The 26,548-nt window shown below is 43.4% G+C and overlaps 1 protein-coding gene across 2 annotated transcripts in view; it reads left to right on the top strand.

Moving 5' to 3' along the window:
- Positions 1-10,441, top strand: part of PLA2G4A (phospholipase A2 group IVA) — a 171,005-nt gene extending 160,564 nt beyond the window's left edge. For both annotated transcript variants that reach the window (XM_045983484.1, XM_045983485.1), the window contains one exon: positions 7,292-10,441. In XM_045983484.1, the coding sequence (XP_045839440.1) occupies positions 7,292-7,423 (132 nt within the window). In that variant the 3' untranslated portion in view covers positions 7,424-10,441. The remainder of the gene's footprint in view (positions 1-7,291) is intronic.
- The last annotated feature ends 16,107 nt before the right edge of the window (positions 10,442-26,548 follow it).

Raw genomic sequence — 26,548 nt, 5'->3', positions numbered from 1 at the left:
GTTGTGTGTGTAACAGGAATCATGTTGGCTCGCAGTTCCAAATCACAGTGTCTGACAAATTATTACCCATTGTGAAAGCCCAAGTTCGTTAGCCTAGCTGGATTTTGCACATTTTTTTTAAAAAAGAGTAAAAGAAAAAGAAATTAATTGGAAAGGGAAATGTGTTGTATCTGATTTGCCAGCTTTTTGATACTTTACAAATGGTGCCAAAGAAAGCGTAATATATGGATGAGGGGTCTGTGTATATGGGATTAATTTTCTAAATATATTTTTTCTTTTTTCTTTTATCTTCAATCAGTGGTCATCTGCAATCCATATGCTATGCTGAAAATTTAAAGAATATTAAGAGAAAATCAGTATTTTAATCTATGATTTATAGGGAGTGAACAGACATTCTCAAGATAGAGATTTGTGTTTTATAAAAGCCCATGTTGTCAAAAGAGAAATAAGGGGTAATATCAGAAAAATCCTATTTCTAGTATGAAACTAACAGACTCAAAACAATGTATTCCTTGGGATGAAATGTATTAAACTTGATCAGTTGTCCTCAAATGGAAAAAATAAAATAGACTGTGGGATATATAAATATCCTCTTGGATTTGGAATATATATATATATATATATATTTATGAGTATATCTGTATGTGTACATATCTGTCTGTGTATATTATAGATGAGTGTGAGTGGATAGATATCTATATCTGTAACTTAAACAACTACATTTTTCTCGTTGTTTTTTCAGTTCTGGTTTATATAAAGCCCACTAAGCTGTTTGCTATAAAGAATGATATAATTCTATTTATATATTCTTCAAAGTAGTTGGTTTGACACATAGAGAAAAAAGTAAAAGCTCAAGCAAAAACAGACTGAATTCCAAAATAACTCACTCATCAAACATTAATTAACAAAGCAAGATTTGATTGCATCCAAGAAATCCTCTGGCATAGCATGTAGAAGCAAGGTCATGGGCTTTATATCTTATTTAGATCTCAGATGGACCGCCTATGTGACTTGGAATAAGCTATTCAGACTTTCTGGGCCTCAGTTGCCTCATCTCTGAGACAGGTGCACAGCACCTGTCATGACAGCAAGAATGAATCATCAGGTGATGTATGAATAGTCAGAAGCCGCTCGATAAATGGGAAACTTACCTGTGTGTGTCTATTCCCTATACCAGGATGGATACACTTCAAGACCTTTGCAAATGCCCAGAATTAATAATATAGACAAGTCTGTACAGGTAATAGCAGCCGAGGCAGTAAATTTTGGGGGTTGGAGGTAGCATGAATGAATATAAGCTTGCTCTTAGATTACATGACCATTGAGACTTGTGTTCAAGTGATTCGTGTGTGTGTGTGTGTGTGTGTGTGTGTGTGTGTGTGTGTCTGCATGAGTGTACATTTCATGCCCAGGTAGGAATTCCAGTGTTCACTTACATTTTGTCTCTTTTTTGATGACCCTCCCCAAACCCTCACTTTTAACCAAGAAAACATAATTTATCAGAATTAAAAGCTTCTTGATAAATGATAAAAGACCAACAAAACTGCCAGGGTAAAATGCTGGAGAGCTCGTTAGGCTCAGTCCTTAGCTAAATCACTCATTCCCACACCATTTGAATAGAGTAGCTTACAAATTCACACCTCAGCAAGGCAGCAAATGTAATCACTTCCCACGGGCTTGTAGACTATGAACCTGGGAATATAAACCCTTCTAATGCAGATCCCCACCGCCAACTCCAGGGAAGACGGTTTTCACGTTTGTGGCTTAAGGCAAATTTTCATCTTCAATTAACATTCTGGCTCAATGTTTTATTCTGAAAAAGGCCACCCTGCCTCCCATAGCCGTGTGCTTCTGTTGCTTTATTTTCCTAGCTGGTCTGCTTGGCTGACTCTAAATTCTCATTCATCTTTAGAGAACTTTCACTCTGTGTCTGCTCCCGTCCTGACAGCAGACTGGGTTTCTCATCAGCATCAGGTTTCCGCACTTACTCAGTCCTCCCAAATTCCTTTTCACTGAACATTGCCTCAGTCCTTTACAATGGCGATATTTAATGGCGGTGGTGGTGGGGGAGTGATGCTGGTTTGTGTATGTGTGTTTTAAAAAGCTTAACATAGAAACATAGAGTGACTTACACCAATAGACATGTGGTATGCGGGAAATGCAGAGGCTTTGGAGTCAGACCAAATTGGGTGTTCAAATCCTTGCTTCCTCCCTCTTGGCTGAGTGACCGTGGACACTTTGGCTAACTTTTCCAAATTTTCCTTTCCTCTTTTGTAAGGGGAAACGGTGATGGCATATCTTACAAGACCAGGCTGAGGATTAAGTAAAATAATATAATTTAAGGGCTTGGCATGTAAGACGTGAAGCAGCTAATATGGTAAGATAACAATTATTATCAGTGTTCATATTATCTTCTGCTTTGACTTATAAATTTGAAACCCTTTAAAAACAATAACTGGCCTTATTTACCTCTTGTATCCTCCAGAGACACTCATCACAATGCCGGGCCCCTAAAAGAAATATGCAATAAAATTTTCGTGACTGATTTTTTAAATGCCATTGACTTGCTGGCTAAAATTGTTGAAGAGTTCGAGGTGATAGGGAGAAGGGGTAGCAAGGATGCAGGTCTGTGAGCTGGAGGCGGGATGTCTGACCATGTAGACTCTACGCCGTGTATGCCTGGGCACGGAGTGTGGCTACTTGCTCTCCTCATAAACCACCAGCTTGCTCTGGGGAGAATGTGGCTCTGAGAGCTCCTTTCCCAGGACCTTGTTGATGCAGCGCTCACAGGAAAATGTCCTGTTAGGCAGTCGCACAGGTTATGTGTCAGTTTATTCAATATATGCCCATGGTACATAATGATGAGCTTTTAAAATTCCTTCTCAAATATTTTCTATAAAATGTTAAATACTAGGTGCTAATTAAAATAAGGAAAAGTGGGGTGCCTGGGTGGCTCAGTCAGTTAAGGATCCAACGCTTGATTTTGGATCAGGTCGTGATCTCAGGGTCATGAGATGGAGCCCCACGGTGAGCTCCAGGTGAACCCCACCCTGGGCATGGAGCCTGCTTACGTTCTCTCTCTCTCCCTCTCCCTCAGCCCTTCCCCCACCCCTGCTTGCACTCTCTTTCCCTCTCAAAAGATAAATTAATTAATAAATAAGTGAGGAAAAGTATATATCCAGAAGTACTGGTACTTAGTTCCTAATTTATTGATATTTCATCTCATAATAGCATTTAGGTACGAGTTAAAGTTTTTATTTTTTAAAAGTCATTTAGAAGCTTATTCTATATCATGGCCTAATATGTGAGGCCCAAATTCATCTATCTTTAATGCTGCCTATAATCTCTTTCCATCTTATTTATTCATTAATTCAACACGTATGTATTGAGTATCTCCTGTGTCGGGCACTGTTTTAGTAACTAAGGATACACTCTTGCACAAAAACAAAAAAAACAAAAAAGGTTTTGAGTGTTTAACATAAGCTAGCTATTTTCTCCTCAACTGTTTAATGCTCAAAACTAGGCTCTGAGGTAGGTATCTTTATTTATAGGTGAAGAAACTGAGTCAAGGGAAATGGAGGTCGTCACACAGTCATGTGGGGAGCCAAGATGGGGTTGCTGGTTTTTCCCTCACTCTTTCCCACTTTCAAACCATCTGTTTCTCAGGCAGCCTTATTTCCTACTATTTTCCAAACACAGCCTCCTTTCCAGCCAGACCAGTTCCCAGATGCTTCCACACATGCCACGATCTCCCACCTTCAGGCTTTTTACAGGATCGTCTTTCTACCGAGAGTGCTGCGATCAAAACTGACAAGACTAATAAGGCTGCTTCCATGACACTTAAGTTTTTTTGTTTGGGTTTTTTTTTTTTTAAGATTTTTAAAATTTATTCATTTGAGAGACAGAGATCACAGGTGGCAGAGAGGAAGAAGTAGGCTCCCTGCTGAGCAGAGAGCCCGATGTGGGGCTCGATCCCAGGACCCTGAGATCATGACCTGAGCTGAAGGCAGAGTCTTAACCCACTGAGCCACCCAGGCGCCCCCGACACTTACGTTTTTATGCGAAAGAAAGACAGACATTTGCTGGCAGATTCTTGGCAATTTAGACTGGAATATCTTCTTGTATTCTTCTGTATCTGTAATTTTTATTTCTCTTTCAAAATATGTGATAACTTCCTCGTTGGGATCATTTTAAATTTTCTGTTGTAGGAATTCAGTATTTGCCTGTGGGCTGCTTCTAATCAATCTCATGTCTCTAAATTTGTTCCTTTTTGGGAGATGATCACATTTTGCATGTTTCCTTTTCTTATTCTCTGCCTTTCTTGCCGTAGGTTGAGAGAGTCTGGACCAAGGGTGAGGAGGCTATGGAAGGGCACCCATGAAGGATGAATGGGGGGGGGGGGGGGGCAGGAGGGTTGGAGAGGTTTGAGAGAGGCGGGCTGTTGTAGGATACCACAGAAGGGAAGGATTTAGAGTCACAATGAATTTCAGGGAGGAATGAAAGAGGAAATTAGATATAAACACTATTGAAAATTACACCTAATATTATTTAAAAATGGGAAGATTCAAAGATGGAATATTGCTTCTTTGGATACATGGAACTGTATCATGTATCATGCCGGAAGGTTTGGGTTTAGCACTGATGTGGGACTCGGGGTAGCCTCTTCTGTTTATATTATAGAATTAATAAATCACAACCAATGGCTATGTTCTGCAGCAATTCGAAAAATCGGGGCAAAGGTTTCACAGTGTTAATGTGCCACCTAGTGGTTCAACTTGCGCATTCTAATTGCACATGATTTGCGGTTTTTTTTTTTTGTTTTTTTTTTCAGTTAATAAATACAAATGTTTCATTTCCTTCATAATAATGGCGTGTTTACTAGAGACACCTGCCAAGGTCCTCTTCCAAGAAATCTACTAGTTCATGGTATTGATATTTCTGAGTTTTTTATGCTTATTAATTCATTATAAAGAAATTGGTAGCAGTCATTATTAATATAATTTCCCCGTGTAGGTGTGTTTATATATTTTAAAGCTTTTTAGATATTTAGAAAGTGAAGAGTTGATTTTTATTTGACTTGGGTGTTTCTCTGCAATGAGGGTTCCCGTGTCTTGGGTTGGTATGGTGAAGGAGAAACTAACTGAAAACTTGCTGACGTAGTATCTAGAAACAGGGAGATTATTAAAAGAAGATGCAGTGGGGTTGGAGGACACCTTGGTAGCTCAGTAGGTTAAGCATCTGCCTTCAACTCGGGTCATGATTCCAGGGTCCTGGGATCAAGCCCTGCTCACTAGCTCTCTTGCTTTCTCTCTCAAATAAATAGATAAAATGTTAAAAAAACAAAACAAAACAAAACCTGTACACCTGGGGCAAATAATACATTATATGTTAATCAAAATAATTTTTAAAACAACTAAAAAAATCTTTAAAAAAAGTGTAGTAGGACACATTTGATAGCAGGATTGATTTCCTGACTTTTACCATATAATAAGTCCATAATTGGATATATGTTGTGTGTTTATTTCTAGTAAACTTTATAGCCTCGTATCCGTAGTAAAGCTCCTGCATTTTTATACATATGGTCAGTTTGAAAATAAGAACAATAAATAGATGCTAGTTGTGGAACGTTTCCTAGGTGCTGGGTGTTGTACAAAGTACTTCATATAACGGGTCTCCAATCCGCACAAAAAACAAGACTAGTATTGTTATTCCCACCTTAAAGAAGACAAAACAAGTTCAAGGATTTCAGCTAATTCCCCTTGATCTCACATAGCCAAGAAGTGATTATGCATGGAGGTTCTTGGTCAAGGTCTCCTTCATAGGTCTGAAGCCTCTTCTATCACCATAGAATTCAGTATGTTTCCCTTACTCATGGGAAAAGGGGGCTCACCATATACCTGCTTTACTTAAAAGACTCCCTAACATTTGAGCCCATAAGACAGTTATAAATACATACATATATGATACTATGTTTTATTATATTTATTCTCTATATATAATTTAAAAATCATAAAGCAAAGAGGTGTCACATTTCTGTGATAAATCCCTCTTTCCAGAATATAACTGTTTGTTGTTTAAAGTTACCATTAGGGAAATAGATGGGCCTGCCCATCAGATCCAACATAAAGTCACAGAATATTAGTTGCATGTTAGCACTACCCAGGTCACGAATCTCTCTCCTCCTGGCATTGAACCTGGCTTGCCTGGTGACACTAGATGTGGACGGGGAAAACCACTCTACACATCTCCAGGGCCAACTGAGCCACTCTGGCTCTGGATGTGAGGGGACCTTAGGTCCTAAGCTGCTCAGGCTTGCCAAGTATGGCAGAGGGCTGAAACACATGTGGATAATACCTTAATGTCATTTAATGATCCCTGGGGTAGAGAATAAAGGGAATTGTAAAATAGTCCCTGTGATTTTCTTCTGTGCTCTCAAACTTCTAGCTCATTGATTAAGATGAAATCCTATAGTCGTGTCCTAGGGAATGAAGACTTCATGATTTTGAAAGCATTCCAAATAAGCAACAGTGCCAAGATTAATATACAGGCCTCTCTTCCAAAGCTCTTTCCATTGTTTTGTAACAACTGCTTCAACCAAATTCCAAATCTTGCCTTCTTTCCAGAAGTTCTTAAGTAGGTTGACGTCACACCAGAAGAGGATATGATTGGAATAGCAGTTCTTAGAGGTTGTAGTCACCATTAATTTGAGTGTATATGAAAATTAGTCTGAATAAGAAAGTCATCATCAATAAAATCACTAAGTGTGGTATTTTCTAGATAGAGAACATCCATGTTTTGTAACTGTGTTTGTTTAGCTGAGAAAGCAAGGCAATTCGTCAGCAATACCTTCTTTTCTCATTAGGCTTAAAGAAAGTCTTCTACTCCCCTGTGGTCCCTCATTTCTGCTTGTCCACTAACTGTAAAGAACATAAATTCTACATTTAGTAGTTACTTATTTCTTCCCTCTTATCACCTCCCCCATTCAAAACCAGAATAAATATAAATTTACCAGGTTACACACAGTTTATTTCCAATTTTATCAGCACAAAATCCAGAACATTCCCAGAATAGTTCTTTCTCTGGCTGAGAAGGAAGACCATCTGGATAGGGGCTTAACAAGAGTATAATGGTGGGATGTTGGATTTATATATACACATGCATGACTCAGAGATTTCTCTATTTCAAAAAGAAAACTATAATAAAAAGATCAATTAGATTTTGTTTTGACCAAATAAATGTTTACATGAGTTTAGAGCAATACTAATTATACATCTGTTCCATCTATTTGCAGGTGATAAAGAACGCCATAGTTGAAAGCATTGAATACAGAAGACAGAATCCGTCTCGCTGCTCTGTTTCCCTTAGTAATGTGGAAGCAAGACGATTCTTCAACAAAGAGTTTCTAAGCAAACCTGCAGCATAGTTTGTGCAGTGGGAAGTACAGCAATTTCTGATGCTGAGGCAGTTTGAAATTCCATTACAACTGGATTTAAAAGCATAGTACAGATCACAAGAGACTGGCTGGTACTCAAAGTTGCAGTTATTTAGCTGCATGAGAATAATATTGTTATAAATTTGTTAGGTTGGGAGGTGATGTGATGATGTAAAAATATACTCAGCTACATTTTCTGTCAGTATAGATTTCCTGATGCAAATGTAGGGACATATACTGTAATTTTAGATATTCCTCACCAACTATGTGTCCTTTTTTAAAAAAAAAATATTTTCTTTTTAGAATATTTAACAGTTCAGTCTCAATAAGTACGACTTTGCATTGTGTAAAAATGTTATTCACTGACTGGATTTATTCAGACCATGAGACAACACTATTTTTTATTTATATACACATATATACATATATGAAATAAATACATCCATATGCAATTAGCATGAGATAATTGAGTTTGTTTATTTTTAATGGCAAAAGATTCTCAGACTCATGACTTTCAAACACAAAAATTGTTAATCCTAAATGGTAATGTGAAACTTAACATTTTAAATCATGGTTATTTTTCTCAAAGGAGAAAGCATGTATCATTTTTTTTTTTTTTTTAAGATTTTGCTTATTTTTTTTGACAGAGAGATAGCGAGACAGGGAACACAAGCAAGGAGAAGGAGGGAGATGCAGGGAGATGCTCCAAGATCCCCTGGAGCAGGGAGCCTGATGCTGGACTCAATTCCAGGACCCTGGGGTCATGACCTGAGCCAAAGGCAGACACTTAACAACTGAGCCACGCATGTATCATTTCTTGAACAAATGCTGTATCTCTATTCAGCAAGTAGAGAAAACAAAAATGTAACCTCTTCTAGTTTAACATTTACTTTGAGAATATGTTGGACTGTTTGTCCACCAGAGAGCAGTTGATGTCAGAGAAAAATCCAGAAGAGTAGCAAGGGCTGTATCTATAAGACGTGTCTTTGGGACAGTCTGTACTGTATGACTGTGGTTTCAATTACCATTGAACAGCGAAGGTTCAGGGTTGGCATAAACATAAGGAGAAACTAACATAGTAAGGAAACTTACTCATCCAATTTATTGTTGGTCACCTCCACTGAAATGTAAGGTCCTTGAGGGCAGGTCTTTTTGTCACTTTGTCCACTGTTACATTCCCAGATCCTGCAGCATGTTTGACGGCCTGTGGTGGGCACTAATTTGTTGAATGCATAAATCAACCAAGGAAAGAATGAGCTTTCAAGTGTTCCCTTCTTTAGTGTTGTTTGTTGTCTTTCCTCATAGGTGTAAATATGAATAAAAGGTGAGAGGAAAAAAGACAAATGAATAGAGAGGTTAAAGAAAGGTAATTCAAAGAAAGAAGAATGAATATCCAATTATCTTAGCACCATTTATTCAAGAGACTGTCTTTCCTCCTTTGAGTATTCTTGGCCTTCTGAAATATTGGTTGACGGTATATGTTTGGGTTTATTTCTGGGCTCTCAGTTCTGTTCCATTGGTCTATTTGTCAGTTTTTATACCACGACCTGTATTGATGACTATAGCTTTATAGTATAGCTTGAACTTAGGAAGCATGATGCCTTCTGCTTTGTTCTTTGCATTTCTTTGGCTATTTGGAGTCTTTTATGGTTCCAAATAAATTTGAGGAGTGTGTTTTCTGCTTCTGGAGTCTTGATAGGGATTGCACTGAATCCACTGATGGTAGATTTTCGTAGTATTGACAGGATACCTTTCTATTTATTTCTATCTTTTATTTTTTCCATCAGTATCTTGTAGTTTTCAGAGTGTTAGTTTTTCACCTCAGTTTAATTTATTTCTAAGTATTTTATTGTTTTTGATACTACTGTAAATGGGATCAATTTCTTTTTTTTCAGAAAATTTGTTGTTAATGTATAGAAACACTACTGATTTCTGTATGTCAATTTTGTATTCTGAAACTTTATTTTGTATACAGCAGTGGAATTCATTGATTAGAGCTTCTCTTCTTCTTCTTTTTTGGTTGCGTCTTCAGGATTTTCTGTTTATAAAATCATGTCATCTGCAAAGAGAGACAGTTTTACTTTTTCCTTTCCAGTTCTGATACCTTTTATTTCTTTTCCTTGCCTGATTGCTCTAGCTAAAACTTCTAGTAGTGTGTTGAATAACAGTGGTAAGAGTCGACACATTTGTCTTGTTCCTGATCTTAGAGGAAAAGCTTTCAACCTTTTACCATTGAGTATGTTAGCTGTGGGTTTGTCATAGATAGACTTTATTATGTTAATAAATGTTCCTCCTATGCCTAATTTGTTAGGAGTTTTTATCATGAATGGGCATTCAGTTTGTTAAATGCTTTCTGCATCTATTGAGACGATCATATGACTCTTTTCTTTCCTTCTGTTAATGTGACATATCATATTGATTGATGTGCTTCCTATGGATAAATTCCACTTGATCGTGGTGAACGATCCTTTGCATGTGATGCTAAGTGCAGCTTGCTAGTATTTATTGAGAATTTTTGTATTTATATTCTTCAGGATATTGGCCTACAGTTTTCTTTTCTAGTAGTGTTCTTTTCTGGTTTTGTATCAAGATAATGCTGGCCTTGGTGATCAGATGTATCAGTGTTCATATCCTGGTTTTGATTGTTGTATTGTGATTATTAGCAGATTAACATTATTTCTAGTAAATATACATTAAAATATTCAGGGTAATAAGATATTATGTTGGCAACATACTTTGAAATGGCTCACCAAAAAAAAAAAAAAAAAAATCTAAATCTCTTCAACTTCTACCTGCAACTTTTCTGTAATCTGGGCACTGTTTCAAACAGTTAAAATTACCTAAAGCTTTGGCAATAGAATCTCAGAAGATTCACAAATAATTAAAGAGGTTTACATGTTGGGGTGCCTGGGTGGCTCAGTTAAGCATCTGCCTTAGGCTCGGGTCATGATTCCAGGATCCTGGGATGGAGCCCCGCATCCAGCTCCCTGCTCAGCAGAGTCTGCTTCTTCCTCTCCCTCTTCCCCTCCCCCCACCCCCAGCTCCTGCTCTTTCTCTCACTCACCTTCCCACAAATAAATAAATTCTTAAAAAAAAAGAAAAAGAGGTCTACATGAGTGGCTCCCTTTTCATATCCACATTTTCTTCTTTTAACTCTTCTTACAGCTGATGAAAACAAATTCTACTTCTCTATATTGAATAAAAGCCAAAGAAGTAAATCATAGGCTAAGAATTCTATAAAATTGTTTTCACTGAATATTTTAAAGGAATAGAGTTTTATGATGTCCTAATAATTTTTTTTACTCCTTCCATTACATTAATACCAAATGACAAATCCAGTCAGTGCCATCATCGGCTGAGAAAACAGAAGAGCTAAATAATCAGTTACCAGTAAGAAAAGTTTTGTTGAATAGAAAAGTCGTTCTTCTGGTTGAACACTTTAAACAGTGCAGATCAATAAACATTTATTGTGTCCCGGTATGTGTAAGATGCCATGCTTGGTTCTGCAGAGAAACTGACCACTGTGGTCACTGTTGGTAGTGGCCCAGATGCCCTTTGCCTGTTCGGGGCACCCATGCCCCAGAGGCTGTGAGTATTGGCTCCTAAAAGCCCATAGCTTGCAGCCTTCTCCTCAGGATTGTCTTCAGCTGAGGGGATGCGCTTGCGCTGTTAGGACTTCCGCCTGGAGAAAGGCTGCAACCAGTTGACTGACTTTTGTAGGGCTACAAAAGGCTGCCTTGCCTCAGGATGGGCTGATTCTCTGTTTTCCTGCCTGAAGTTCTTCTCAGGATCAGGCTGAGGTGAGACTATAGTTAACCCCCCTTTTTTGGTTTAGTTTCTCTGTTGTTCATCCAAGAGTTCTCCTGCAACATATTACTTACACAAGAACCTTCCTCTCAGTCTCTCTAGAGAGAACCTGACCTAAGGTCAACACCAAAATGCATAAGACTGGATTGCTTACAAGTTTACAAACTAGTAAGAAAGAAAATAACACCTGTAAAATGTCAAAAATAACGTATATACAAATTGCTGTGAGGATGATTTGTTAGAAGTGGGATAATGGGGTAATTGAGGAAAATTTCAAGAATTGGCATGTAGATGCATTCTTAAAAGATAAGTTGAATTTCAAATAGGATTTAGGAGACAAGTGATTTCTCTACTGGAATAAGTTTAATACCTCTTTGTGGATTCTGTATCCCTCAATACATTTTTTTAAAGATGTATTTGTTTATGGGGCACGTGGGTGGCCGAGTCGGTTAAGGTCTGCCATCAGCTCGGGTTGTGATCTTGGGGTCCTGGGATCGAGCCTGCTCAGCGGGGGGGCCCGCTTCTCCCTCTGCCATTTCCCCTGCTTGCACTCTCTCACTCTCTCCTGTGCTCTCTCTCCCAAATAAAATCTTTCTTTAAAAAAGATTTTATTTGGGCGCCTGGGTGGCTCGGTGGGTTAAGCCTCTGCCTTTGGCTCAGGTCATGATTCTGGAATCCTGGGATCAAGTCCCACATCAGGCTCTCTGCTCAGCAGGGGCCTGCTTCTCTCTCTCTGTCTGCCTCTCTGCCTACTTGTGATCTCTCTCTGTCATATAAATAAATACAATCTTTAAAAAATAAAAAGTAAATAAAAAGGATTTTATTTGAGAGAGGGAGAGAGAGAGAGTGAATGTGCAAGGTACAGGGGCAGAGGGAGAGGGGAGAGAGAATCCCAAGCAGATTCCATGCTAAGCGCAGAGCCCAATGCAGGGCTTGATCCCAAAGTGACCAGAGCTGAAACCAACAGTCAGCAGCTTAACTGATTATACCACCCAGGTGCTTCTCCCTCAATAGATTTTAATACCACTTTAGGGTTTGTTTTGACATCAATCCCCTGACTTGTATTAAGTTTCTGAAACCCTGAATCCTTAGATTATTTTGACAAGTAAACTTTTTTATACATTGCAACAACTTTAATCAGATGAAATGTAATGGAAATGGAGAACCCCGTGCTGAAATCCAATAAACCAATAGCACAGTAGAAAAGGAGGAATACAACATCAAGGTTTTAGGGGAGACAGTATCTAGAATATCCAAGGATGACTTCAGAGGGAAGGGGTCGTTAGAAATCATGTCCTGAACCCACTGATAAGACATGTATTCAGATTCTTCTATATTCTAGGTGTTTGTTTAGGAACCACTTAACATACAAGTGGCAGAGCTCTTTAAAGCTATTGGCTTCCGGTAATCTCCATTTGGAACAAAAATATAAAATCCTGTACGTTGCCCCCTCTCCCTTCCAGAATACCTAACAGGCATAGCCACTGAACCATCCTTCTTCCTGATGAATCTGGAGGAAGTTTGAGGTTCCTGCTGGGTACTGCCCCGGATCAGTCATACCCAGCTGATAAGAATTGGTGTAGGAGTTGAAAACCACCACGGGGTTTCTTGTGGGAGAGGAATTTAATGCTATGCAGCTGCAAAGAGGAAAGAGTTTCTGTCAATTATATCTTTCAAAAAAATGGAATAAAATTACTGATGTGGGGGCGCCTGGGTGGCTCAGTGGTTTAAGCCTCCGCCTTCAGCTCAGGTTATGATCTCAGGGTCTTGGGATCGAGCCCCACATCAGGCTCTCTGCTCAGTGAGGAGCCTGTTTCTCCCTCTCTCTCTGCCTGCCTCTCTGCCTACTTGTGACCTCTCTCTCTCTGTCAAATAAATAAAATATTAAAAAAAAATTACTGATGTGAATAAATTCCTTCTCACCAGTTACCTATTCACAGCACGTGAATTCAAGAGTTTTACTTGCTAGGTGTGTAGTGGGGGACAGTCTTGGTGGTGCTTTCCAAGGCAGCTTGTTTGCCTTTTAATTAGGATGCTTATTCATCTGTGAAAGGAAATCTAGATGCTAAAATTTTAGGCCAGGTGACTGGCTAGAGAGAGAGATTTTAGGCAATAACCACTACCATGTGCTGAAACCCATTATGTATGTTATTGTCTATACCTCCTAATATAGCTACTTTAATAACAATCCCTTTCTCTAATGTTTTAGCCTGAGCTCATTTCCTCTATTCCTCCCCACTATGCTGAGTGAAGATAGAATGCAGATGGTAAATGTAATGACTCGGTGTTTAAACTACTATTGAAAGAGCAGCTAAATGTAGCGTAGCTTAGGAGGCTCTTCACATCCACAGCCACACAAACTTTTAGCCTGGTTTCCCACCCCTCCCTCCCCCCACCACCTCCCACCCCGTTCTAGCTGACCTTCAGAGGTGCTTTCTCACGCTCTGTTCATGAATTGCATTTTTCTCATTAACGATTCCTTTGGGCAACTTTTTTCTTCTGGATTTTTCTCCTAGACCCAGTGGAAATCTTGTTTTCAGTGAAGCCTCTCCCCTTTGCCGTTAGGCACCACCCTCTCTGCTCCTGCCACCATGCCCCTAGAACAGTATTATGTTCTATGTTTCCACCAAAGAAACAGCAACCCCATCTCGGGCCGAGTTTCTGATTTTCATCAGCTAAACACTCGCTTAATTTCTGGTTTAGGTATTAGCATGTATGTTATGCCTAGGCAAAGTGCAATGCTAAACACTGTAAAGCATCAAGGAAAATAGTGATAACATTAATCAGTCCAGGAAATCCTAGTAGAATACGGTTAATAATAATAATCATATGCTTATAATAAATAAAAACACCCCTAGAAAAATAAAAGGAAAAGTCTACATTAGAATGCTCTCGGTTGACTAGAGCACAGGAGGCCAGAGTCTCCACATCCTCACAAGTCTCACAAGCCAGTTTCATCATCCCCCAATCGAGCCTTCCTACTAATTTCAGAGCCTTCTTTAAAAATGCAAATGCAAATGTGATTGTCCTCCTCCCATTAAAAATTGTTCAGTGCTTCCTCCTGCAACCCAGAACGTAGTCAAAACACTAAAAAGACACCTAGAGCTTGGAGCTGTCTGGTTTCTACCTCCATATTTAGCCTTGCTTCCCCCTCTCCTCCCATCACACTCCTATCCTTCCTGCAATCTACATTCAGCCCCCAGGTCTGCATTATTCTAGTTCACAACTCCCTGCCTTTCTATTTACTGGTCACTCCATCAGCAAGGCCTTCCTCATGCCTGTCCTACTGACTATAAAACAATTCTTCCTTGGGAGTCCTAGAAAGTTCACCTGCTTCGTTATGTACCTTCCTTACTTCTTGAATCTAAGGAGTTCATTCATCATCGTTTGCATTATACCGTAATTCTAGCTTTGATTGCAATATACTCCCTATGCTCCTAGAAACAGACCTGGCGCAGGATTGGTAATAATTCTTTCTGAGTAAAGTTTGAAAGAGTGTTTTAAGTTAGTGACATGGGCAGAAAAATAGGGGATTCTAGCTTCCATGGGTTCCCCTGGTATCATCCAAGTATGTGGAGGGTATGAATGGGGAAGCCTAGCAGTCTTTGTCAGGATCATGGCTCTTGGGGGGATGATTCGGGGGAGAAACCGGCATCTCTCAGTGTCTGAGCTGCAGCTACACAAAAGACCTTATCATTCTGAACACACACATATTGGCATTTAAACCTCATTTGGTGGGACAAGGGGGAAACGCAGTGAGAGACACCTGGGAGCCCTGGTTCCTGGAAGAAACCTGGTACCCATAAGGCAGCAAGTCGAAGTGGCGCCTCCTGTCACCCAGTCTGAGACGCTGCCTCAGAGTAATCTTCCAGCTGTGAGCTCCCTCAACTCTAGGTGCACTGTAGGGGGTTGGGTCTGGGCCTGGGTACACAGGCCGGGAGGGGCCATGCTGCCTGAGGCACCTAAAGAGGTATGGACTGCACTTGGGCGTAGCCAGAGATGTGGAACCGGGCCTAGGTCTGCAGAGAACAATTTAGAGGAGCAGCTCTTAGGGGACAAGACCTATACCTAACTGCAAGTCCTAACCTACTAAATAGGGGCTATTCCCCCTGAAGGCAGAGCTCCAGTTGACTCCCCCTTGTCAGGGGGGAGCTGGGAAGGATGGGCTAAAAGCTCTAATAAGAGACACCTGGAGGGGTGCCTGGGTGCCTGGGTGGCTCAGTGGATTAGGCCGCTGCCTTCGGCTCAGGTCATGATCTCAGGGTCCTGGGATCGAGCCCTACATCGGGCTCTCTGCTCCGCAGGGAGCCTGCTTCCTCCTCTCTCTGCCTGCCTCTCTGCCTACTTGTGATCTCTCTCTGTCAAATAAATTAAAAAAAGAGAGAGAGAGAGAGAGAGACCTGGGAGTGCTGGTTGGCAGCGAATCCTGGGATCCCCTCAGGCAGCAACTCCATATGGGTTCCCTCTGCCCCAGTATGCAGCTGCATCCTCATTGAGCTATTGGGGGGCTGGGGAGAAAAATCCCTCCACCCTCCAGACTCCGCAGGGAGTTGAGATCTGGCACAGGACGTCCCAGGCCTGGGAGAGGGATCCATGCTGCCCATGTGTATGCGGAGCAGTCCAGGGTTGCCAGAGACTTGGATCAGGGAGGCCATAGCGAGGGACAGGAAGGGCTAGGTCTCAGGAGCAAGGCTGTATGCCCAATTCGGAGCCCTGATCTACACACATGCCCATGTTCCTTGATGGTGGCGCTCGAGAATGCCAGGTGGCTTGGCGAGGGGTGGCCAGGCAGACTGGGCAGGGCAGCCTCTAATAAAGGCTCTCCGGACGCCATGGTAGCTGCAGAGCCAGGATCTGGTTAGGCAAGTCGGGAAGGCTGCAACAGCAGCTATAGTGAGAAGCTGGGGCACGGGCACGGGCACGGGAGCGGGCTGCTGAAGCACCTGGCCTCTGCCTCCTTCCCAGCCCCAACCGACACGGGTATGCTTATCTCCCTCGAAGCACAGATGGAGGGAACCGCCAGGCCCGCAGGCTGGGTATGCTCCAGTGAGACGAACCTTGGAGCTTCAATCGCTGGAGAAGTTGGGAACCCATGGGGCAGCCAGACCATGTGTGCACTGATTACCCTCCCTGTAAAGCTGCCCCCATAGCAAGAATTCTAGGGTGTGCTCCCTTCGCCCAGGAGGCTATGCAGGTGGTTCGGGACTACGCAGCTCCCTCGGCTGGCTGATGGGGTCTGCACTGTGCGTCTCCGGCCACGCAGGTCAGTGTCGCCAGGGACCTAAAATAGGGCAAGTGTCTAAAGAGAGTGGGTTCCTGGGAGCAGGCTGTTGCGAACACAAGGTGTCTGCCCAGTTCCAAGCCCCAACCTATACAAACACGTGTGTTCTTCCCAAGATAGATCTGCAGGAGTTTGCACTGCCTGGCCGGTTCGGGGCCTGATGGGCTGACAAGGTATCCTTCACTGAGAGACACGTGGGACGCTTGATTACTGGTAAGCCCAGAACCCCATCGGGCAGTCTGGGTAGGGACCGACGATCTTGTTTCAAATGGAGTCTCAAAATAGTTCTCCAGTGTGAGTTCCCTCCTCCTTGATTACTTTCGGGAGGTTGGGTGTCGGTCCTAGCTACGCGAGCCTGGAGTGCCCCCTGCAGGCCAAAGCTGGCAGACAAGGTGAGGAATGCGCATGTGCAGGCCGCGCGGGTGAGGGTGGTCGGGATCTCTGCAAGACCCCGGTAGGGAGAGGCCTGCTCGCAGGAGCAAGCTGTTTAGGGTAGGTTGGCATCTACCTCATTCCAAGCCTCATCCCACAAAAATGCACATATTACCTCTGAAGGCAGAGCCAGAGGAAATCACTGCCCTGCTATCCACTGGCCCAGCAGATTGGCTGGGGTATCTCCCCCCACCTACCGCCCCCATAAGACCTTCGTAGGTGCCTGGATCTCTGTAGAAGCCAGAGACCCCATCATTAAGCCAGTCCACATTTGGACTATTACCATTTTAAAACCACTTCCTCAGGAAGATTTTCGGGGGTGGACTCCATAAACCCAAATGCCTATGCAGGTGTTTGGGGACGGGAAAGTTAACTCCACAGGCCCAGCCCAAGGCTGGGGGCCCCGTGCTTACGTACACATGCGTGTGCTGCCCAGGTCAGGTGAGCTAGGGACCTGTTGCGGGTGAAGTGTCTGGAGAAGCCTGGTGCTTCTGGGTGGGTGGCATCTGCCTAGCTCTAGCCCTAATCTACACAAATGCGTCTCTTCCCCCTGAAGGTGACGCTGGAGGTGCACGGCCTGCCTGGCCAAGACAAGACCACCAGGCTGCTGGGATATCCCACACTGAGACATCCGGGAGCCTAGATTGCTGGTAAGTCTGCCCCCCCTCCCCCCCCCCCCCCCCCCCCCGCCTTGTGCAGCAGGTTCAAATAGGGACTGGATTGTTGCCAGTGTAAAGCCCCCCCCCCACACACACACACAAAGATTTGGGGTGGAGGCTGGGGCCTCTGTTGTGCTGAGGCTATGCGGGTGACTGGGACTGACACCAAGCCCACAGACCCAGAGGGCCCTGGCTGCCCTTGGAGGGCGGAAGGGGTACAACCTGCGCATGCGCCCACTGCGCGAGACAGGGGAGCCTCAGGCTGGGAGAGGGCAGCTGCTGGTAGAGGCTGGGTCACAGAAGCAAGCCAGTTGGGGTCCCTGGCATCTGCCTTCTCCTACACAAACGTTCATCTTACCCACTGAAAGAAGCAGCCCAGCAGACTGGCCAGGGCACCCGAAATAAGACACACCTGAGGGCCTTCTCGGCTGTAGAAACCAAGGCCCTGTCAGGCAGCCAGTTTTCTTGTTGTTGTTGTTTTTTGTTTTTTTGTTTTGTTTTTTTTTTAGATTTTATTTATTTATTTGACAGATAGATCACAAGTAGGGAGAGAGGCAGGCATAGAGAGAGAGGAGGAAGCAGGCTCCCTGCCAAGCAGAGAGCCCAATATGGGGCTCGATCCCAGGACCCCGGGACCATGACCTGAGCTGAAGGCAGAGGTTTTAACCCACTGAGCCACCCAGGCGCCCCCAGGCAGCCAGTTTTAAATATGCGCTATTGCCTGTTTAAAGCTGCCTCCTCAGAAACATTTTTGGAGGGGGGCTCCACATGCCCAGAAAGCTATGCAGGTGACTGGGGACCGGCCCAAGCTCCTCAGACCTGGAGGGCTCTGGCTGCCCGAGGCCGGCTGATGGGTGCCTCTTGGGCAAACGTGTGCCACACATGTCAGCGAAGCTGGGGACCTGTAACAGGGGAAGAGTCCGGAGAAGCCTGGTCACAACAGTGAGCTGTTGGGGGCGCAAGGCATCTGCCTAACCCTAACCCTCGAGAAAGCTCATACTCCCCCTGAAGGCAGAGCTGGGGGAATCTGGACTGCCTTGCCTGGGGGCGGAGGGGATCTACACGGGACACCCTCCAATAGGAGACCCTGGAAGTCTTTATTGCTGGAGGAGCCCAGGATACCACTGGACTATCCAACTGGAGACCAAAAATCCCAGTTTGAAATCAAGGCTCCAGGATATTTCCAGGGTGTGGACTCTCTAAACCCTGAGGCCATTCAGTGGGTTGGGGTCCTGCCAGAGCTTCACAGGCTTTGGTTGCCCCTTCCTGCCGGAGGCCTGTTAAGAGGTGGGGACTGCAGGTGCGTGGACGGAGCAGAGCAGGGAATCCCGGGTCCTACAACATGTCAGTGTCCGACAAGGCTGGTTCACGGGAGAGGGCTATTTCGCTGAATTCCAAGCTTTCACCTACACAAAGAAAACTATTCCCCCTGAAGATAGAGCTGGAAGAATCTGGACTGCCTTACCAGGGTGGGGCTGGTCAGGATGGTCTGGATACCCTCCAGTAAGAGACGCCTGGGAGACATTCAAGCTGCCACCTCGGAAAGATTTTCAGGAGTGGGATTCCCCCAACTCAAGAGGCTCTACAGATGGTTGGAAACAGGCAAGAACTCCGTAAGCCTCGAGGGCCCGGGCCACCTTCCAAGGGCCGACAGGCTGCATACTCTGCACTTGCAAGACACACAGGGATCTGGAACCCGGCAAGTGTCTGGAGACCCCGTGTCCCGGGAGCAACCCATTTGGGATACAAAAGCATCTGCCTGATTTTAAGCCCTAAGCCTCTACACAAACGCACATGCTCCCCTGAAGGCAGATCTGGAGGAATCCGGACTGCCTTGCCAGGGCTGGGCAACTTGGAATAGTTAGGAGACTGTCCCATAGAGACGCTGTCCCATAGAGACACCTATGAACCTTGATTGTTGGAAAATTGGGAAAGCCCATCAGGCAGCCACAAAGGAGACTGAACAGTTGTCAGTTTAAGGTGGGGCCATAGTCCAATTTTTGAAGGATAGATTCTCTCTACCCTGGAGGCTAGCAGGGCATTTGGGAATGACCTGAGCTAGAAGAACCTGGAGGGCCCCGGGCAGTCCAGGGGTGAGCGGACTCCAGGTGCGTGGGTCACACAAGTCAGGGTAGTCAGGGACCTGGAATTGGGCAACACCAGGCAAGGCTGGGTCATAGGAGGGGGCTATGGGGATACAAGGCGTCAGCCCAGTGGACGGTACCTCCCGCTCACTGTGGAATATGTCCCACCAAGGGCAGAGCTGGAAATTTTTTTAGTTCCTTCCTGGGAGGGGCCGGTTTTGTAGGACAGGGAATCCTTCACTTGGAGACACCAGGGAGTTCTGGTTCCTAGAGAATCCCAGTAGTCCACATAAACACGGACAGTCACCCACTCGCAGCTGTTGGCTCAGACCTATATTCAGAAGGTATGATCCCTCCACACCTCAGACTGTGCAGGTGTTTGGGGCCTGGCCAGAATGTCACAGGGAGCCTTGATCATTGCTGCAGTCTGGGACCCCAGCAGACAAGAGAGACTGTCACCAACTTCAGCTGATGCCTCAGCGTTCTGGGGGGGAGGGGGCAGGGGCACTCTCTACCCTTGAGGCAAGGTGGTACTGTGTTGGCCCCAGCTCCCCAGGCCTGTAGGGCTCTGGCTGTCAAGGGGAACTGACAGAATACGTATGGCTCATGCAGACTGCCCAGGTCAGGCCATCAGGGCCCGAAACAGGGCAAGTGTCACCAGAGGCTGGTTCTTAGGAGTGGACTCACGGGGGTGCACAGTGCCAGCCTAGTTGCAAGGCCAAACTACCCATTGTGGAATATTCCCCCTAAAGAGAGAGCTGGAGGCTTTTCACTTGCCTTCCCAGCGAGGGGCCAAGTGGGCAGGAAAGGGTATCCTCCGTGAGGAGACACCTGGGAGTCCTGCTTCCTGGAGAAGCCCCAAACCCAACAACCAGCAAGTCCACATGGGGAGTGCTGCCCATTTGCAGCTGCGGCCTCAGAGGAGTTTAGGATTCTGGCTTTCTCCCCGCTGGAGTTTATGCAGGTGGTTGGGGCCGGTGGTCAGACCCTTTAAGGGTAGCAGGGCCCATCTGCTCAAGGACAGCGTGCAGGTTCTCCCTGCTCATGCGCGAGCCTCACAGGTCCGGGAAGCCGGGTACCTGTAACAGGACAATGTCGGGCCAGGATGGGTCACAGGAAGGGACTCTTGGGAGTACCTGTCATCTGCCTAATTCCAAACATTAATCTCTACAAATGTGCATCTCCCCCCTGAAGGCGGAGCTCGAGGAGGCTGGACTGTGTTGCCAGGGCTGCATCCAGGGAGCTGGTCCGCGTATTCGTTGCTAAGAGACATCGGGGAGCCTTGATTACTGGTAAACTCAGGACCCCGGCAAGCAGCCCGTCCAAACGGGAACGGATCGTTGTGAGTCTAGAGTGTTACTTCACAAGGGTTTGGGGAGGAGGGGGATTGGGCTCTCTGTCTGCGCTGGAGCCTATGTGTTTTGTTGGGGATTCCTCTGAGCTCCACAGCACCCGAGTATGGAGGCAACCACGGACGGGTGATGGGGTACACACTGCCCACGTGTGAACTCTAGCAGTCTGGGAAATCAGGGACCTGAACTGGGTCATGTCTGGAGAATCTAGGTCTCCTGAGTCATTTCTTGGGGGACCAGGGCATCTGCTTTTTTCCAAGCCCTAATCTATGCAAACCTGCATGTAGGCAAATTATGCCACTTTGGCACAGTTATTATTTTGAATTAAGGTTACGTAAGGAACAGCCAGTACAAGAAGGTCACCCAGATTTCTCTTTGCCTCCTGAAAGCAGGAAATAAATCACCCCTGTCAATGATACCCTCATTGTAGCCTGGAATTAAAGAGACATGTTTATCATCAGAGAGAGTGTTGGCTTGTAGCCCTCCTGAGAACTTCCCAGGTATAATTTTGAAACCAGCTCCCATACACAGAGGACAGGGAGAGACCAAAGAGAGACCTGCCCACTCCAGGTAGGTAGGTAGAAGTTTTAATAAGCAAAGAACTCTTACATACAACGCTTACCTTGGGTAGCCGCAAGAGGAAAAGACCCTGACACTTGCCCACCAAATCTTAAAGGCTTATAAAGAGGCCTTAACTGAGTTAAGTCACAAATACAGTGCCCGCGTACTCAACACATCACTAACTCACGGCTCTGTTCGTGGAGCAGCCTCTGGGAATGGGAAAGGCAAGTGGACCAATCATTCCAAGGACATTCCAAGGAGGTAAGAAGCCTCCAGGAGCCCAGTTCAGCTCATAGGTCAATCAGTGGTCCTGTCTTTTTTTTTTCTTTAAGTTTTTTTTTTTTTTTTTTAAGATTTTATTTATTTATTTGTCAAGGAGATAGAGTGAGAGAGTGCAAGCTTGTTCAGGGGGAGTGGCAGACAGAGGGAGAAGCAGGCTCCCTGCTGAGCTTGGAGCCTGATGTGGGACTTGATCCCAGAATCCTGGGATCACAACTTGAGTTGAAGACAGACACTTAACTGAGATACCCAGGCATCCCAGCAGTCATTCTTTTTGATGACATTCCTCAGCAGACAAGTAATTCAAGGCCGAAGAAGCGTATATGTGTGTGTGTGTGTGTGTGTGTGTGTGTGTGTGTGTATAAACATATATACGTATTATAGATATATAATATATATATGGACCTTGTTACTTTTTTAAAAAGATTTATTTGAGAAGGAGTGAGTGGGGGGAGGGGCTGAGGGAGAGAGAGAATCTCAAGCAGACTCTTCACTGAATGCCTGCCTGACGCAAGGTTTGATCTCACAACCCTGAGATCATGACCTAAGATAAAATCAAGAGTTGGATGCTTAACTGACTGAGCCACCCAAGCACCCCCCCCCTCAAAACCTTGTAAGTTTTACTAATTTACTAAGCCAGCCCAAATTCTGTGTAGAATTCCATACTGGTTAAAGCTCCCAAACATTAGTTTTCTTACTGCCTTTCTACTGTCAATTCTACTTTGTCTCTACAGTCAATTCTTCACAGATTTCTTATTTCTTTGTCGAAAGAGTATAGAGGTTGCTTATTTTTGTCATTTCTTTGGCTCTCCGTTTTAATAGCGGGCCTCTGGCCCCAGTTAATTGAACTTCGTTTTTTCTTCTGTTAATCTGTCTCATATCAATTTACTTCTTAGGCCCGCTGGAAGAACCTTGAAATGTAGGGAAATATTTTTTCTCTCCAAAAGTTGCTGTACTTGGCAAGGTAAGCTTCCCTGGCTGGACGTTGCTGCAGCTGAGAGACCCTGGGACGTCTGACGAAAGCCAGCAGAAGGTAGGAATCCTTACTATGTCAGCAAACACCACCCCCCACCCAAGCTAATGGAGCAAGCGTGGGAAGAGTCCTTTATCCCTCTCCAGATTTAGATCATCAGGAGAAAAATATCCGTGAACGTTCCTTGGGCTTGGCAACTTTTCGTAAATTTGGTAAAGTACTCTTACTTTGAATGATTCATTCCTTCCCAGAGGTGGTCACTGTTAGTCTTTTGTGTCATTTGTCATAAAAAAGGAATCACCGTGGGGAAAGCACGCAGACATAGACCTCATTAGCCTGCTGTTCCAGCCAGCCTCACAGACTGAGGAGTTCAAGGTTCTCCTCAGACTAGCGTCTGTTTAAACAAACTTTGCCTGGGGTCCTCTATGTAAAATCTGGATGCGGTTTTCCTTTAATTTTGTTCTGTGTCCTAAGAGTTTGGCTTTATTACCAGGGAGAATATTCTCTGGTCTTCACCTCCTACAGGGTAAACTTACCTGCGTGCAACTTGGGCGGATAGACTGGGGTTGCAAGGTGTGCCCTTACAGGCTGCCTCTCTCTGCCCAGACGTGCCAGCTCCCAGAGGGGTTTGTTATGAGAGGTCCCAGCGCATAAGGGACCTTAGTCGTCTTAACCTTCATTGCTTATTAGTGCTAGGAAAGTCTCATTGCAGGACTGCCTGCCTGGTGTCACAGATTAGCAGGTCTGTGACTAGAAGCATCTCATATTTTCATGGGCAACTAGAAATACTGTTCTCCCCACCTTACCACCTGGGTGATGAAGGCCTTTTCCTTAATAAGATTGCATTTGCCAGTGGCTAAATGATGGATCCTTTAAATTGGCCAAATTTGAAACAAAAAGGAAATTTTTCAGAGAGTGTACTCTCTTGTTAATAGAAAGGCTACTAAAGGAGGCAAGTAAAATTTCATCTGGTTTTTACATAGGAGACCCATAGCAAAGTTTGTCTAAACGGATGCCAGTTTGGCAAGAATCATGTCGCAGACACCAGCCTGTGAGGCTGGCTTGAAGCGCAGGCTGATAGGGCCTCTGCCTGCATTCTTTCCCCATAACAGTTCCTTTACTAGTAGAAATGCTACACTTAGGGACTCTGTGACAACTTGAAAGAACAGAAATTAGATATAAAAATTAATGTCCACCTCCAGTGTAAAATCCCCTTCTCACAGTCTGGCACCGTTTGCTGATTTTAACTTCCCTTCTCCTACATGATTTACACAGAGTAAACTTGAATTCTTTCTCTTTCCCTTAATTTTATAAATCTTACCGTGTCTTTGAACTATTAACACAGCCCACAGTCAACCTGAGACCGCAGGGAAAAAAAAGAGACCTTTTTACAAAGCAAACTGCTAAAGGGACTCTTGTGCCCAAACTGTAGCACAGCCTCCTTAAGATTATTTCCAGGGAAAGATACAAATCTTCGAAGTCTTCTCCATAAATAGTAAAAGACTTTAGTCATCTGAGCAAGTAAACTTAATTTATTCTGTTATTTATAGACTAGTGAGTTTTATATTGTTTCAAAACAGGAAGCTATAAGATCTCTGTGTTTGTCTCTATGTATTTGCATGCTTGCGTATTAGAGATATGGTATTTTTCTACCTCCAGATGCTCTTGCCAGAATTAATTTGTACAAGATCTTTATTTAATTGGCTTAAGGAAAATTAAGTGCATGTATAAATCTGGTATTCGTAGAAATTCTCCAAAATAAAATAGAAACTTAATCCAAATGAATTTCAGATTTATATGATCTGGAAAATAATTGGTATTAAGGCCAATTTAAGGTTATTTGTTTAATTGAAATAAACACATCTTTAGAGTTATCAGCATTAAATATAATACTTTTATCCTACCCAGGTTTACTAATCAAATAACTTCATGTTATCCCTGTTACAGAAGTTGTCCGCAAAAGCAACAGAATGATAACTGATTTGTTTAATCTGTTATCTTGTTCTGAAGTTTTCACGGGTGATATGGGAGCAAGTGTTTTATTTATTTACTTATTTATACCACTATTGAAAATTTTATTTTTAATTTATTTAAATTCAGTTAATTAACATGTAGTGTATTATTAGTTTCAGAGGTGGAGTTCAGTGACTCATCAGTCTTACAGAACACCCAGTGCTTATTACATCCTGTGCCTCCCTTTATGTCCATCACCCCAATACCCCACCCCCCAACCACTCCCCTCCAGCAACCCTCAGTTTGTTTCCTTCTTATGGTTTGTCTCCTACTCTTATTTTTTCTTGTTTTATTTTTCTGTCCCTTTCCCTATGATCCTCTGTATTGTTTCTAAAATTACACATATGATTTCACATATCGGGAAATCATGATAATTGTCTTTCTCTGATTGACTTATTTCACTTGGGATAATACCATCTAGTTCTTCCACATCCTTGCCAATGGCAAGATTTCATTTTTTGATGGCTGAGTAATATTCCAGTGTGTGTGTGTGTATATATATATATATATATATATATATATATATATATATAACATATGTTACATATACATAAATATATTACATATACATACATATACATACACACACACTTACACACATCTTTTTTTTATAGAAATATTTTATTTTTCATTTTTTTAACATATATTATTAGCCTCAGGGGTACAGGTTTGTGAATCGCCAGGTTTACACACTTCACGGCACTCACCATAGCACATACCCTCCCCGATGCCCGTAACCCCACCACGCTTTCCCGACTCCCCTCTCCCTGGCCCTCCTCAGATTGTTTTGTGAGATTAAGAGTCTCTTATGGTTTGTCTCCCTCCTGATCCCATCTCGTTTCATTTATTCTTTTCCTACCCCCCAAACCCCCCATGTTGCATCTCTACTTCCTCATATCAGGGAGATCATATGATAGTTGTCTTTCTCCGATTGACTTATTCCGCTAAGCATAATACCCTCTAGTTCCATCCACATCATTACAAATGGCAAGATTTCATTTCTTTTGATGGCTGCATAGTATTCCATTGTGTATATATACCACATCTTCCTTATCCATTCATCTGTAGATGGACATCTGGGCTCTTCCCATAGTTTGGCTATTGTGGACATGGGAGCAAATGTTTTAGATATATGTAAGTGGAATAAGAGTTTGTAGATAATCATTTTAGCAACTACTATATTTTATAGTATGTGTACTTAAGAATAGGTGCAAAATCATTTTTAATAACCTGAAACTTTAAAGTTTTGCTAAGTGAGACTTAAGTTAAATTCATTGAATATATAGATACTTTTCAAATAAAATAATGAAACATTAATTATTGAATATAGATTTATCTACCTTTGGTTTTCCTACTACAGAGAAACTAAAGCTAACATGTGGGTCTGTTGAAACATGTTTTATTAAAAGATTGTACTATAAAGGCAAACATTCTAGAAATTATAACATGTATTCATAAATTTGCCAATCAAAAAAAAATGCTGGCATAACAGTTCACAACTGCTTACTACTTAGATTTCACTAAAAATCAAAGTTTCTACCAGCTAAGAATCCCAATTATTTTTTTAAAGATTTTATTTTTGCGAGAGAGGGAGAGAGAGAGCAAGCGAGTGAGCACAGAAGCATGTGCATGATGAGAGGGGAGGAGGGGGAGACGGAGAAGCAGAATCCCCCAC

This window comes from Meles meles, chromosome 17, assembly GCF_922984935.1.
Source record: "Meles meles chromosome 17, mMelMel3.1 paternal haplotype, whole genome shotgun sequence".
NCBI classification, from domain to species: domain Eukaryota; kingdom Metazoa; phylum Chordata; class Mammalia; order Carnivora; family Mustelidae; genus Meles; species Meles meles.
This window is presented reverse-complemented; position numbering and strand designations above follow the sequence as displayed.